This window comes from Antedon mediterranea, chromosome 2 (genome assembly GCF_964355755.1).
Source record: "Antedon mediterranea chromosome 2, ecAntMedi1.1, whole genome shotgun sequence".
NCBI classification, from domain to species: Eukaryota; Metazoa; Echinodermata; class Crinoidea; order Comatulida; family Antedonidae; genus Antedon; species Antedon mediterranea.
In genome coordinates this window covers 7,532,603-7,547,391 of record NC_092671.1, presented here as the reverse complement: position 1 = coordinate 7,547,391, position 14,789 = coordinate 7,532,603, and the positions used below count along the sequence as shown (strand labels likewise).

The 14,789-nt window shown below is 30.2% G+C and overlaps 1 protein-coding gene across 5 annotated transcripts in view; it reads right to left on the bottom strand.

Moving 5' to 3' along the window:
- The window catches only part of LOC140040250 (poly(rC)-binding protein 3-like), a 92,032-nt gene that overhangs the window by 31,738 nt on the left and 45,505 nt on the right, over nt 1-14,789 (bottom strand). For all 5 annotated transcript variants that reach the window (XM_072086038.1, XM_072086039.1, XM_072086035.1 and 2 more), the window contains 4 exons: nt 13,654-13,804; nt 11,597-11,620; nt 4,383-4,415; nt 717-836 (listed from right to left, as the gene is read on the bottom strand). In XM_072086038.1, the coding sequence (XP_071942139.1) occupies nt 717-836; nt 4,383-4,415; nt 11,597-11,620; nt 13,654-13,728 (252 nt within the window). In that variant the 5' untranslated portion in view covers nt 13,729-13,804. The remainder of the gene's footprint in view (nt 1-716; nt 837-4,382; nt 4,416-11,596; nt 11,621-13,653; nt 13,805-14,789) is intronic.

The window sequence follows — 14,789 nt, the reverse complement described above, 5'->3', positions numbered from 1 at the left end:
ATATTGGAACACATGACACTTTTTTTGTCAAACTAGTTTGATAATGTAGACAGAGCTTAAGAGCGAAAAACAAGAGTAGCTAATCCACAATAAACATACATGAAAACAAATTTTCATCTGGTCTTTTTTTTAAAAATTCATTTTTAAGGACACAGATCATATCAAATTATTTAAATACAGTAGTGAGTCGATTATGAAGTTCCATGGACAACCCAACCCACGGGCAACTCGGCCATTATTCATTTCTTTACAAATTTGTAGTGGCCGTCTCTCTTAACTTAGTGGGGCTTCTCAGAGCTGATCCAGCAAATTTGCAGCGTACACATGGATCCTTTGGTTCTTTGTAGTCCGATAGTCACAAAGCATTACTTATATCAAGAGCTTATATGCAAGTCAAGCAAAACATTGGTAGCGTTGGGCTGAATAGATTGTTCCGGTTCTCTGGTAACAGCAGCATGTTCTAGGTTGTTAAGACTTAAACATGCCTATGAGGTATAAATTGTGGTGCTACTAAATACCGTAACATGGCCGGCATATTAGCCACCAAGCCGATTCAAGTATTCAGGTATACAGCAAAGAAATAGCAATTATAACAGACAGAATACAAACACATGAATGCAAAGAAAGTATACATCAAGCATATTAAATACATAAATAATATTAATATTAAAATTATTTCATGAAAATATGCTAAGTAATAATTCAAAATGTTTTACCTCTTCAAATTTATTCGTAATCATCTTGAAAGCTTTGATGATTGAATCTGTTGATCCTGTTATCGTGACGATTCTTTCTGGGTAAGTTGTGCCATCAGAAATATTAATTCTTGCACCACTCTACAAGAACAATACAAAGGTAATAGATTAGTAGGAGAATAACCTCTGTGTTTTTCATTATATTGAAATTAGTTTCATTTGTCCAATGTTAAAATTTTTTTTTTTTAAATAATACAAGGAAAAACAATATTGAACTTTTCACTTTATGAACAAAAAGAAAGTAAATACTCTAGCAAAATGATGAAACTTATCTTAATATCTTTCATCAAAAGATGCATTTTAATATTAAATGTTTAATTGAGTAGTTCTTAACTTGAATTTTAAAGATTGTGTTTGTTGTCGAGATGTTTTGATTATTGCACTGCTCTCAAAGGACAGGGATTTAAAATAAAATATATAAATATGTTATCTTAAGCCTCTTCTATAATATTATACTAATAAAAATTGCTCTCAAAAGAGTTCATGGATAACATGTGTTAATGTTTTGTCAAGTAAACAAAATATTAAAATCAGTGGCATGTCATTTGAATAGATGATATGATCTTCTCAGGATCAGTTCTTTACCAGAAGACGACTGTTCAACTATGTTTAATATGTATATGATATGTTTTCTTTTATTTTTATGTCTGTTTAAAAATCATCTTTGTCTATAGGCATGTCTTCCACAAGCATTCTGCTTTTTTTTAAACATGCCTTCTTCAACTGTTATTATCTTTTATTTTTTACCTACATCTTGTTAACTTGTCTTTTTTTGAAGTAAATAAATGTCACTTGAATTGAATTGAATTAAACGAATGTTGTGGAATCGAACATCTTTAAAATGTGGTGTTGAAGTGGCTGTAGGACAAGCATGGTCATTAGAGCAAGAGCAAAATTTGAATACATTTTCTACACATTTCACAGTGCTTCATTTCAAGAAGTGCTCAGTAAAACTGTTATATTTACTTGTAATTAGTTAGAAATATCTAGAGTAACAATGACTTCCTCAAACCAGGCCATTATTATAACCAAACAAATAGAGGTTTATCACCAAAATCTCATTTCCTTTCACAATGCTCATATTCTAATCTTACAACTTTATCACATGTTATCCATCATTGCTGATTTCTTTTGATGTTGGATTTCATTTCGTATCCCCTGTGTGGCAATACCATCGCCATTAATAAGAAATAACAAAATTGTTGAGAAAACAATTGGTCATAATAAACCGGCTTGCATCATAATGGCGATCATTTTAGATGAACCTGATAATCTTTCAATTTTTATTGCATTCATTTATGTTTTGTTCGTAACGCTAATGGGATTTTAAGAACCGAAATAGTGAATAAAGATTCTAAACAGTTAATCAATATATTATACTATAACAAAATCCCATTATTCTTTTTCCTAATAATAATTACAAAATAGATGATTGTTAAATTTAAAATGACACGAAAATAAAGATACACAATAAAATACAGTAAATCAATTCCTTTTATCATGAAAAATCTCAAACATTTAAGGTTTTGAAAATAAGGTTTTATTTAAATGTCATATTCTAGGGTAAGGAGATTGAGAATCTGGGTGAACCTATATGATTATTAATGGCAAATCATTATTTTTTGTTATTAATTTACTCATTACTAAATTTAATCTTTTAAAAACGTCATCCACTACTATTAACTAAATGCATATTGTACTCTTTTACTCATGTTACAGTCATATCAAACTGTTGTCTTCCCCGATAACATTAAAGTTTAAACAAATTTAGGGCAGTAATTGGGACACAAATTTGACAAGTTCAATGCAATCAAACCTAGCCAAAAAGTACAGTTAATACTATAATGACTTAAAATAACAATAGACCACGTTACTGTTTATTATCTTTGTCATACAAATTTTGAAAAGAAAACATAGTTTCCAATAATACACACCGAATGACGCAATATTAAGAAACAATGATACTATCCAACATCATAATTTCAATACAATTCAATCTAGAACATTAGTTATGAAACTAGGTCTGTTATAGAGGGCAGTATTTAATAGTGTATCAAATTTGACTTTGATAAAGTATTTCATTATACTGTACTGTACTGTGCCATTATGCTATAGTTATACTATAACTATCTACTCGTTATTATGTTTTGCCATTATTTCAGAGAATATATATTAATGTTTATGATTTATAAAATCTATTATTATTTCATATTTCAACTGGTTGGTTGAACGCAGTGCTCCCAATACAAACTTATTTTATATTATAATTTCCAATATTTTTTGTATGCAACAATTGAATGAGTAAGTTGTAGGCCAATCAACAGAATCCAATTGTTTTTGCTGTGTGGGTCATCCATAAAGTTTAATTTTAACATGGTTTTGACATTAACTATTTTCAGTCATCCATCTGGTAAAATATCACATATTGACAATCCTAATTCTACCCACTCTTGTGCTATGATCAAATGAATTGTGTGTAACCAATAAATTATTTGAAGGATTTCCATCCTTAATTTTAATGGATGTTCTAGGTGAGAAGTGGGCAGGAGCACATACCTTCTATCAAATTCTTCTACCCACCCTAAAGCTATTTTAAGGTCTTCTACTTTTCTGATTTTAACCACCCATCCACCATCAATTTGTTGACACCTAATCCTTCTCTACCTACATACAGTTAGCCTACCAGAATTTCCATATTCCTAATACCTACTTTATTTACCTTCTGGCTTAATCATACTTAACATGTTGGCACCCAGCTTACGTAAGCATACATTCATAATATGCTAAACTATTATCACTTCAAAAAATTGGCAATTAATCAAAACACATTTGCACAAATTTATTCCAATTCTACGTCGTAAAAATTCAAAATCACAGATTTTTAAACATGTAGTGTCACAAAAAAACTCTTACTGCTCTTAAAAGTGGTAATTAAAGACACAATCTACAGCTTGAGGATCATCTAGAAACCCATAGGGTGAATGAGATAACACCTAGTTGACAGACCCATGAGAATTGAAAAGAATCACATTCAGCATTATGATAATAAAAGTTTTGAACATTGCAGTAAAGATGGCAGGATTAATAGAAACATTTTAATATGAAAATGAAATTTGAGAAAACTATTGTTCAAAAAGAACTGCCAATAACAGTACAACGAGCGCCACTTCAGTATGCACAATTGTCAAATATTACGTTCAAACATCTTATTATATTTTAATCAAAATGCTGATACTGTATATTGTACAATGAATGTTTATGATTGGAATGGATAGAATATTTTCATAAGTTGAAAGATAGAATGGTCTATTTAGGCCGGGCTATAGGCCTATCAAAATAATATGCTCACAATTTGGCCGCATAGTAGGCTTACAGCTCTTATAAACGCGCACTCTACCAATTGTTGAATATGCAAAAGTCACCAATTAAATAAAATTAATTTTTATTAAAAATGTACCACATAATCTTGAGGATTGATAACAATAATGCACGGCATGTGATATGTAATCAACCAATCAAATGAAAGAAGAAAACTGATTCTATTACTCTATGAATGAACCTGGCCAAACAAATGTTCAACAGAAATTATACAGAAAGGAACTTAGTGTATCTCTCATTAATACTCACCTCCTCTCGGAACTTCTTTACAGTGTCACCTTTCTGCAGAAGAAAGAAATAAACGACATTATTATACATTAATATCTACCTCTAATGATGTGCACACAACAGATGGTACTGAATTGACAAATATGTATAATACATTAATTCATTTTATGCCTAATTTGAATCAATCGCATGTTATGTTTAAGTCAAGGTTACGGGCTGTAAGTCGGAAACTTACATCTTAGCATGGAGTATTACTACATGATCTTTTAGCAACTAAGAAGACAATTACCATCTCGGGAATGTCTTACCCAGTTTATATGAACATTTTGTTTGTTTAATTAATGTTTTGTCTACTTTCGGCATCTTTGTATACCTGTTTAATGACAATATCTTTAAACCAAAATAGCACTAGTAGAGTTTTTGTAAGTAATTGTGAAACAGCAATGGCTGTCTTGGGAATGTGATATAAAGGCAGTTCATACATTAAATTATGTTTTCTTAAGATTTGATTATAAAAAACTAAATGCAAATTTCTTCTTCTTCAATTGTTTGGCCAACATTATTTTTCTCCCAAGGAGTATTTTACCAAATAGTAATAATTGAACAACATAAATACAATTAAATACTATGACAATCAATTAGATATGATTTAAAAAATATAATTGAAATCCATTAAGGAAATCGTTATATTAATGTTATCAATAATAATATTACAATGACTCAAGTGCATATAACACGCAATGAATGATTTACATTATAATTCTAAACTGAAATTACAGTGCACATGAGGACACATCAATTATATAAATAATTAATAATCCAAATTAGTTTCTAATTATCAATGAATAATAACATCTATTAATAATTAACTGTATTAGAAATGTTCAATACACATATTAGCTCGTGTGCTGAAAATAATTTTAACTAATATATATTTTAAAGTGTTACTGGGTTTCTCTTTACGTGATATTATGCATAAAATTAATTTAGTTTGTGTTTTATTGTGTGTTTGTATGTTTAACCTTTAATTAAATTAGTTGTATAATAAATCATTGCAACCATCAATATCTTTCTGTCAATCACTCAATATTCAATTTCATAACAATCTTTAACAATTTTATCAACAATTGTCATGGGTCAATCTAACATAATTTTCATCATCAATCGTTGTCACAAATGTCCAACAAATACTTTAAATGGTCAGCAATAGCACCGGCATTGCCAATTCTCATTTCCTAATTTTACAAGGGTGTATTTATAAAAATTACAGGGGCGTAACGTACTAATAACTAATAATAACTAATAATAACTAATTGACGTGCACATGAATAAATCAACTCCAATAGTACTTTTTGATTTTTGACATGAATGCCCAAATCAAAAAGTACTATGATTTTTGGAGCAATAACAACCCAATGTAGTACAGTTTATGTTGTTTTTATAACTGTTACTTTTTACGTAATAGTTGACAATTTAATAATTGTATCACAAATATTTGATTACAGCTACAGTATATACTATTAAATTTGTGAAATTGACAAACAACTCACAGGCTTTTGAAAATTTACATACAGATTTAAGATCTAAACATAGAGGTGTTATTAGCATACATGTGCACATACATGTGTGTACATGCAGGTGTGTTGAATACCAGTTTATTATGTGCGACAACAACTTTTGTGAACAAAATCCACAGAAACTATAATTGTTAATGAAAATTCTCTTCACATTCCTGGTCATTTCTCGCAACTTAGCTACAGGCTTGTTGATGCTGTGTTAGTATTTGCTGTAGAAGACACATTGCCCTACTTCCCTGGCATCTCATTACCACTGCAGTAACCTAACCGATATATTATCTCAAGCCTAGCTCTATGCATTGCCAATGTCAGATTCTCGGCCTACCTCTGTGCGTCTCAGGGACTTATCTAGGCCTAGAGTGTTTTCTGTAAGCTCCTTGGAGCAATTCAATCATTCTGTGTTCATATTTGATTATGATGATTGTATCACGTTGAAGTGACAGTTTTTATTTTTACTATTTCTAGATATTATAATTCATCTAGCATTTCTATTATCAGTATTGCTATTATAAAAATAGTCATTGTTACAATCCTAATCACATATAATTGTTCAATTCTTTATGACTCTTCAATTAAATATATATTGACAATATTCCCCAAAAAAGATACAACTGGTTTAATATATCTATTATCTTCACAATTATTAACTTAATTTGAAATATTCATGCTAGCTTATCAATTATTTATAAAAATGAGTATAATTTCCAAAATAATATAATAAATTCAAAATCCCACACAAATTTTATAAATTTATTTAAAATCTAATGATAATAAACAACATTGAGCCTTTCAAGGGCGGGAGATATTTAATATCAGACCTCAAACTGATATCTCGGTGAACTTTTTACTATCACACCAAGGTTTGATGCTAAGAACGGATTAATCTACGAAATACCGACCAATAGGGGGTAGACAAATCACAGGTCAACGACCGGCCTCTAACATTGTTATGTGTGAATGTATGGTGGTAGCATTAGCATCATCTTTTTTTATCTTATTGTAAAATTGCTGAAATTCTTGTTAAAATACTACTATATGAACAACTTATAATATAGCAGGTATCAATTAATTCCTTAGAATAAAAAATATTTTCATGTACAGCATCAGCATCATCTTTATTTTCTTAGATAATCGTAGAATTGATGAAATCCTGGAAACTTGGATTAAACTACTACTATATGAACAATTTAAAATATCTTAATATACTGATATCAATATTTAAAATTTATAAATTGTTTAATGTATCTAGAAATGAAGACCGAGGGAATAATATAAATTATCAGGTGGCTGTGTTGAAGAACATCACTTCTTCTGTACCATGTGTTACACTACTTAAAAGAAGCAATGACGCCAAAATTATTAATCATACTAAAAAAATAAAGTAAAAAGGATGTGTAGATAACCTCCCAACACATTCATCATTTTTCTGTGTTGAAGGTGCATGCACGCTACTATTGTCTAGAATCAAAATAGAAACTACTTGGCATTTACTTAGATTTAACGTCCAAGTAAAACATGCAAGTTGTTATTAAAACTATTCTTTATCAAGGGATGTACAGAGCAGCTGGTGTATTACGTATGTGATTTGTCTTTCTACAACAATACATTATTGTTATTAAGAATATTTTTACTGCCTTTTCAAATCAATAAACCTACCAATACAGATATCATTGTTAGATGCACAAACAGATTTTTTATAATAATAATATTTTTTATCATAAAAATATATTTGTATGCTGCAAAATGAACGTGCTAGCATGCTTAGATGTAGGTTACGTTATTATTCTACAATACTTCTCGAAATTAGAATGTCTTTTTCTTTCGGAATAAATTGAAACATGTTTAATTCTCACTACTCAATGGTTTTTCTAATAAAATTTATGATTAGTTTCTTAATTTGACTAATAAGGATAAATTTCAAAAGAGAAGAGTAATATCATATTGTGGGCCTAAGTTCAACGCTCATGACATCCATTGGTGTAACTTACATGATTTTCTACAAACACAGGCCTACATAATTTATAGAACTCTCACTATTTTAACTCAACATGTGACTTTTTTGTACAGTTTGTGTAAAAAAATGTAGACTTCTGGTCATGAGCAACTCCAAGAGTTTAATGAGTTACACACACAAGGCTGTCAACACCGGAGTTTTGAATGTGTGCCACAGAGTGTGTAAACACAACAGCTTTTTAGTTCATGTGAAAGGTGTTATATACACATACTGATTATTTATTTTATGTCTTTAGGCAATGTGGCCAATAGTAAATGTATCACTGTGCTATCAGGTGGTAATCCCCCCTGATACAGGGGCTATTTTGTGAACCAGTTCACTGGGGTATTCCACTACTATTCTGGGTACTGAACTGGGTTCTTAAAGTGTACACAGGTTATACCTGTGTACACTGGACTTGCATAAGGTTTATAGTCCTAGGAACTAGGAGCTAGTCGGCCTCGAACTCCTGCCGATGTTGTTGGCTCTTTAGGTAGGTAAACGGCGCCCCTGCCTTAACCGCTCGGCCATTTGACTCGCTGAATGTTTAAATTCTAAAATTGTATATTTCTCTACAAAGAAAACAAAAACTCCACAAACGACTGGGGTTTTAAAGCAATTTTCTAGATTTCAGTATTTCCGTTTCTCTCTGTTTTCCAATGTTACACTTTCCAGAGTTTGTTTCCATTTTTGTCTGTTTAGGACAGGATGGTTTGTTATTGTTAGTGTCTACATGTCCTTGTAAATCTTTTTTGGTTCCTTTGTTCCATTACAAATGTAATGCCAGAAATCTATGAGAACATGCAATCATAAACAAACTTAGTAAGAGATGACCAGGTAAAAAAAGATGACACTAATAAATACACAATAAAACAAAATCTTGAAAACAGGATATGAATAGACCAAGGCAGGTGGCGCTATTGATTACTGTTGTTATGGCAACTGCCTCAAGCATGGTTGGGCTAACATAATAAACAGCAGCAAATATATTTCATTTAATGATTTTTAATAAATTTTCAACCATTTGTAAATAAATCTTTTTTTTTCATTTCATTTGTTAAAAAGTAACTATAGGTCGAAAAAAAAAATCTCGCTTTATGAAATGTTAATAATATGTTGGGGTTATCATACAGTCAACATTCCATTACTTATTTAAACAATTTTATGAAATAATATGCAATCTATCAATATCCTACACAAAGATTAAGTAGAAAAAGAAAAAAAGAAATCTGCACATCCTACACAAAAATGTTTCTTATTGAAATAATATGTTACAAATTGTAATAAAATGTAATGAAATGGAAAGAAAGTCTGACTTGTATTGTAATAAGCTATATCTTTAATGTTGTTGGTGTTTGCGTATCAAGCATGTGATAGACATAATGTGTTACCTGCTGTATTGATTTTAACATCGAACACCACGAAATAAAGATCTGTAAATGAATATTCAGAGTGGCAGGAAATACAGTAGAATCGGTTACGATGAAGAAATGCTCGCGGCAAATCTCATTCATCATGCGTGTATAAAAAAGCCAGCAACACAAAGACTCGCAAGTACAAAACTGCATGTTTTTATTGATGATGCTAATGCGTTGTGGGGGAAACAGATGGAAATTTTAAGTGTTTGTTTCTAAATAGGGGATTTACAGTTTTTAAAATCTTCTCAAATGTAAACTGAACTAAAGATATTTTAACATGGCTTTGTAATTTTGAAAAACAATATTAACATTTTATTTTAAAAGTTAAGTACTGTATACTTTTGTTTAAACTAAACTTGCCACCAGTCTCTAGGTACTGTATTTTCCCCCCAGATATTTTAGGTGATTCTATCCCAAGTATAGTTATGACATGCCATGTGTTCAAAAAATATTTTACGATTAAGCTGAATTTCTGTTACTAATGTTTAAAATACATGCAAGATGTTACTATAATCTAGTAATTTATAATCTAAGAAGGAATGCTAATAAAACATTATTAAAATCTACATCAAAATCATATTTTGCAGTCAGGCTTACTCTATGTGTGTGTGTGAGACTGGGAATGAAACACAAATGTAGATGATATAATGATTTGGATAAATATTTATTCTGAAAATATTTCAACTTTCAAATAAGAATTGCATATACTGTACTACAGTTAGAATCTCAATAATCAATTGCACATACAGTAGTAAAGAACGCTTCCACCATTTTCAAAACAATTTCTCTCTCAAACCAATGATAAATAACTAATGCTTGTACTAGGCAGCGTGATTGTAAATTGGTATGGAATAAAAAATTCTTAGTAATGGATTCAACTCGCTGTTATGAATAGAATTCTTAGCGTTTTAACACTCTGTGAATTGATTTGATATATTGCCTTTAATATAGCACTGCATAATGTTTTAACTAACAGTGTTGGATATTAGGAATCGCATTACTGAAATATATATTTCAAAGGTGGATTAAATGTGTTTGTTGGGTGGTGGTGAAAATGTTCTTGTATCTATGAAATAAATCATTTATTTTATGTGGAAATCTACTAAATATATCTGGCGTGGTTATAAAAATAAGTGATGACAAATATCAGTATATTATTTTTATTTAATATCTCATAAGATGTGCATGTAAATATAGTTCATTACTATAGTACTATTAATAGTAATGCTGATTGGGTGTATTTTACCCTATATTCAAGTAAAAAGTGCTGAATTGGTCTTTAAAAAAATCATAGGAGATTCTTTTTATTAAATTTTTCACATTTGTGATATTGACACTGACATTACACTATTGTCCTGATGAATGAATGAATGAATGAATTTTAGTGGTGTATAGATGATCATATCTAATGATAATAATAATGACGATCTTTTGTGGGATTGATAAAGATGATAATAAGTAATAATTAAATCACGAGGATTAAAAGCATGTTTGTAGTTTGCATCTACAGTAAGAAGAAGATAGTGATATCATTCCTCATTATAGTGATCAACAGAATATCCAGCGACAAAAATTTCCATAATCGACTAACACACAAAACAACGTAAAGGAAACAGTATATGCCTTCACATCATCAACAAGAATCCAAGCTGTAACCTGATTAGAGCTCATTTATTGGAACTTAATTGGATTTACTTGAGAATTGTGTGACCGCGGACCAACCTAGTATATGAGTCTACTTAATATTGTGCAGAATGCACTCACAAAATCCATAGTTGATGTAACGCTATTTGTAATATAATGCTTGTAAATACTTACTGTAATGCTACTAATGTCTATTAATTGAAATTTAACCTAATTTAATATCTGCTCAATGAAATAAAATAGGTTAGAACCCCCTAATGGTATGAAATGATATAGAACAGGCCCTTATCATCTCCGCCATCATTGGCAAGTTATTCCATCATCTAGGCATCATAACAACAACAACCATCATCACCAGAACATAAGGCCTTGCAGAACCGAGATTTTGTGTTTTTTGTCTGATATTCAGTTGGCCTCATTCTTGGTGGCCGAAACTGGTACGAAACATCGTTAATCTTGGTTGCCCAAAGTAAATCTTTGGTTGTTCTGGAACAGAGGGCAACTGATACTGCAAGGCCAGCCACCTCATCATCAACAGCATCGATATCATTATCAATATCATCAACTCGTTATTTTGTTCTAATTAAAATAAAGTATACGCACCTTTCCGATAATACTGCCAACTTCCTGAAATGAAAAAAAGGAGGTATATTAAATTATAAATATAATAAAAATATTGTGATCCTTTTAAGCACTTTCTACACTATCAAACTAATTTGACAAAAATAGTGTGATGTGCTCAAATATGGTAGTGATATGACATCATGATGTCCATATATGGGCACATCACATTTTTTTGTAACATAAAGTTTGATAGTGTAGACGGAGCTTTACAATCATACCCTGGCATTGTCCTTGAGAAGGGAATATTTAATAGAGTATATGTTACAGATTGAAATTGTAACAAGATGTTTTTAAATAAGCGCATAATAAAAAATGACATATTATTATCAAAAACGAAATATCAAATTTCATCCATAATGCGTGTAACACATACTTTCACTAATTTTTTCTAGAAAGGATTCACTAACCTATGTAATTTTAATTTGTTAAAGGTTAAGTATGACAACAAAACATGGGATCAGTGGACTTTTCACTTTATGATTAAAAAAAAATGAATTCAACAGAGCGCAACAAACATCTCACATCACAAGAGCATTGTGATAACTTCCTTGACTGTTCCAAATTCTAAAATCAGAGAAGCTATACCACAATACCATTTTTTTACACTTACAATTTGAAAGAAGTCCAAAAGATAGTTGCTAACATGCACTAAAATCTATTTTTTAAAGGAGAAAACCAATTTCAAATCCACTAAAGGCAATGTTTTTCTTGATTTTTGTGCAACAGAAACCAATAAATCATTTAATCAGACAATTTTATATATTTAGAACAATTTATGCTTTATATTTTTGTGCAATATATTTAGGTGTATATGGTTACATGTACAGATATCTTAAAACAATACATTAAGATGAGCAATTAAGTGAAATACAAGATTTCTTTTCGTACATTATTCCATTAACTCAAGGCTGATATATTATAATTATGTAACTTTAGCATAAATGCATTTAATACGCTTCTTTGTTTAAAAGTAGATATTTTAATTTGTCTATGATATCATTGTATTGTACTTCCAGTAAAAGAAAATCGGCAAAAACGTTTGATGTACAAAACATTATCAATGATTAAACATTTCTATAGTATATGTGTTTTTAATAATTTACCTGTATAAAAAAAACAGGCACAAGGGATAGACCCAACAATAACAAGATGTATTATAGAAATAAATAATATTTAAATTTAATTTTGTATACAAGTTTCGGTTGATATGCTTCTGGAGAAGATGGTTGTAGCAGAATTTTCTTCTCTTTTGGGAAACAAACATACTTATATTTTGTCTAATTTCATGAAAGACAGTTAATCTTTAATTGACTTATAAACATATGTATGGTGGTAAAGGTCATAACAAATTGTAATTTGCTTTATTATCATCTAGAAAGATATCTATGAATTTCAGTCATAAGAACTGTGAAATCTAATCAAGACCAGACAAACTACTAAATATTTAATTACCAACTAAAGAGTTTCAAAAATACACTTGGGAAGGAAGAAGAATATTCTGAATACAAACATGATATTTGTAAGAAAAAATATAACCACAATCCATTCAGTTATTATTATGGATTAATATGAGAGACGTTATGCAGACGTTTCTAAAAATCTAAAGACCAACAGCCAGAGAAGGACCGCTTTTGAATTGGTCATCCACTGCTATTCCATTATTAAATTAACAATTAAAACAAGAGGTTCTTGACTTTAGTCACTCTTCCATTTTCAAATTAGGTAAAGAACCTCAGATTTCATGTTCTTACATTATTGTATTAATTGACTTTAAATACTGAATTATTTCTGTTTTTATGTTTTGAAGAAACTGAACTAAAAATCTATTTAGGCCCAGCCAGAGAATGACCCCTTTTGAAATAACTTTTTGTGCTTAAAGAGTCATACTTTGTTATTCAATATACTGTAAAACCAAAATTTTCGTGTTTCCTTTATTTGCACGATTTTGGTGATTGAACATCGAATTTCATAATACAATGCCTACTAGATGATTTGCTACTAGGGGACGATTTTCAAATGTAATAACTTTAACCTACCTTTCCAAGCATTACGAGGCGAATAGTGAGAGTTACTGCGGGACTTTCACCAGTCATCTTGTCTTCTGATGTCATAATGATATATGGTAAGATAAAGGACCAATCAACAATGGATATGAATTTAGGTTAAGAACAGGAACCAGGAAGAAAGCTACAAAAGAAACAAAATATATGTATTTAAATAATATCATCATAAAAAATCACAACATGTGATATGGTTGGAGCACTAGAATAGTGTTGTACACATGCTGCTAAATGCTCTGTGTATGTGCGCAACGACAAACATATCTGTTATGTTATGTTACGACTGAATATTGTAACCTGTATTTGTATTATTACCATGAGTATCATTATCAAATGTTGGATGTACATTTATTCATATCATCCAATAAAACAATACAAAAAACAATACAAATATGAATTTCATCGTTAGCTAAGGATGACAAAAGTATAGCCCGCAGGCCTGACAGACCAAACAAATAATATAACAATATGAACATTTTATGAATTTACAGATATGTTAAAAAAACTGTAATGCTAATAGAAAACACATTAATCTATTTATTTGATGAGATTCCTATAGATAAAGCCATCTAAACGTGTATATATGCCTAAAATATTATTACCAATCTACATGAAATTTAACTTTCGGGACATTTTCTGATCAAAACACCCACGAGAACAATTATCAATGACATAAACCATTCGTTCATTAAATTATGTTTCTTGATATATTTTAAAGCACACCATAGAGATAAGAGCGTAATATGTTTATAGATTACTACAGTAGGATGGACTGTGTGGGCCACAAGGTAATTAGCATTCTCCTCCAAGTCCAACATGTTAACCAGGGATAATACGTTACTGCTTGGATAGTTTAACATATAATCATTCAAAAGTATATTTCCAGTTACTGTATGTTACAGTATATAAATCTTTGTGGTAATTGGAAATTGGTAATTTCCCAATAACGTCTACATACAAAATCTCCAGATGAGTTTATACGCGGATTTGCCAACCTCTCGGAAATACATTCACTTTAGCACTTATGGGTTGTTTAGCAATTCTGATGTAATAGGCCTAAACTTAAAACGTAATAATAAATAGATACAACGGACAACAATTGTGAGATGAAC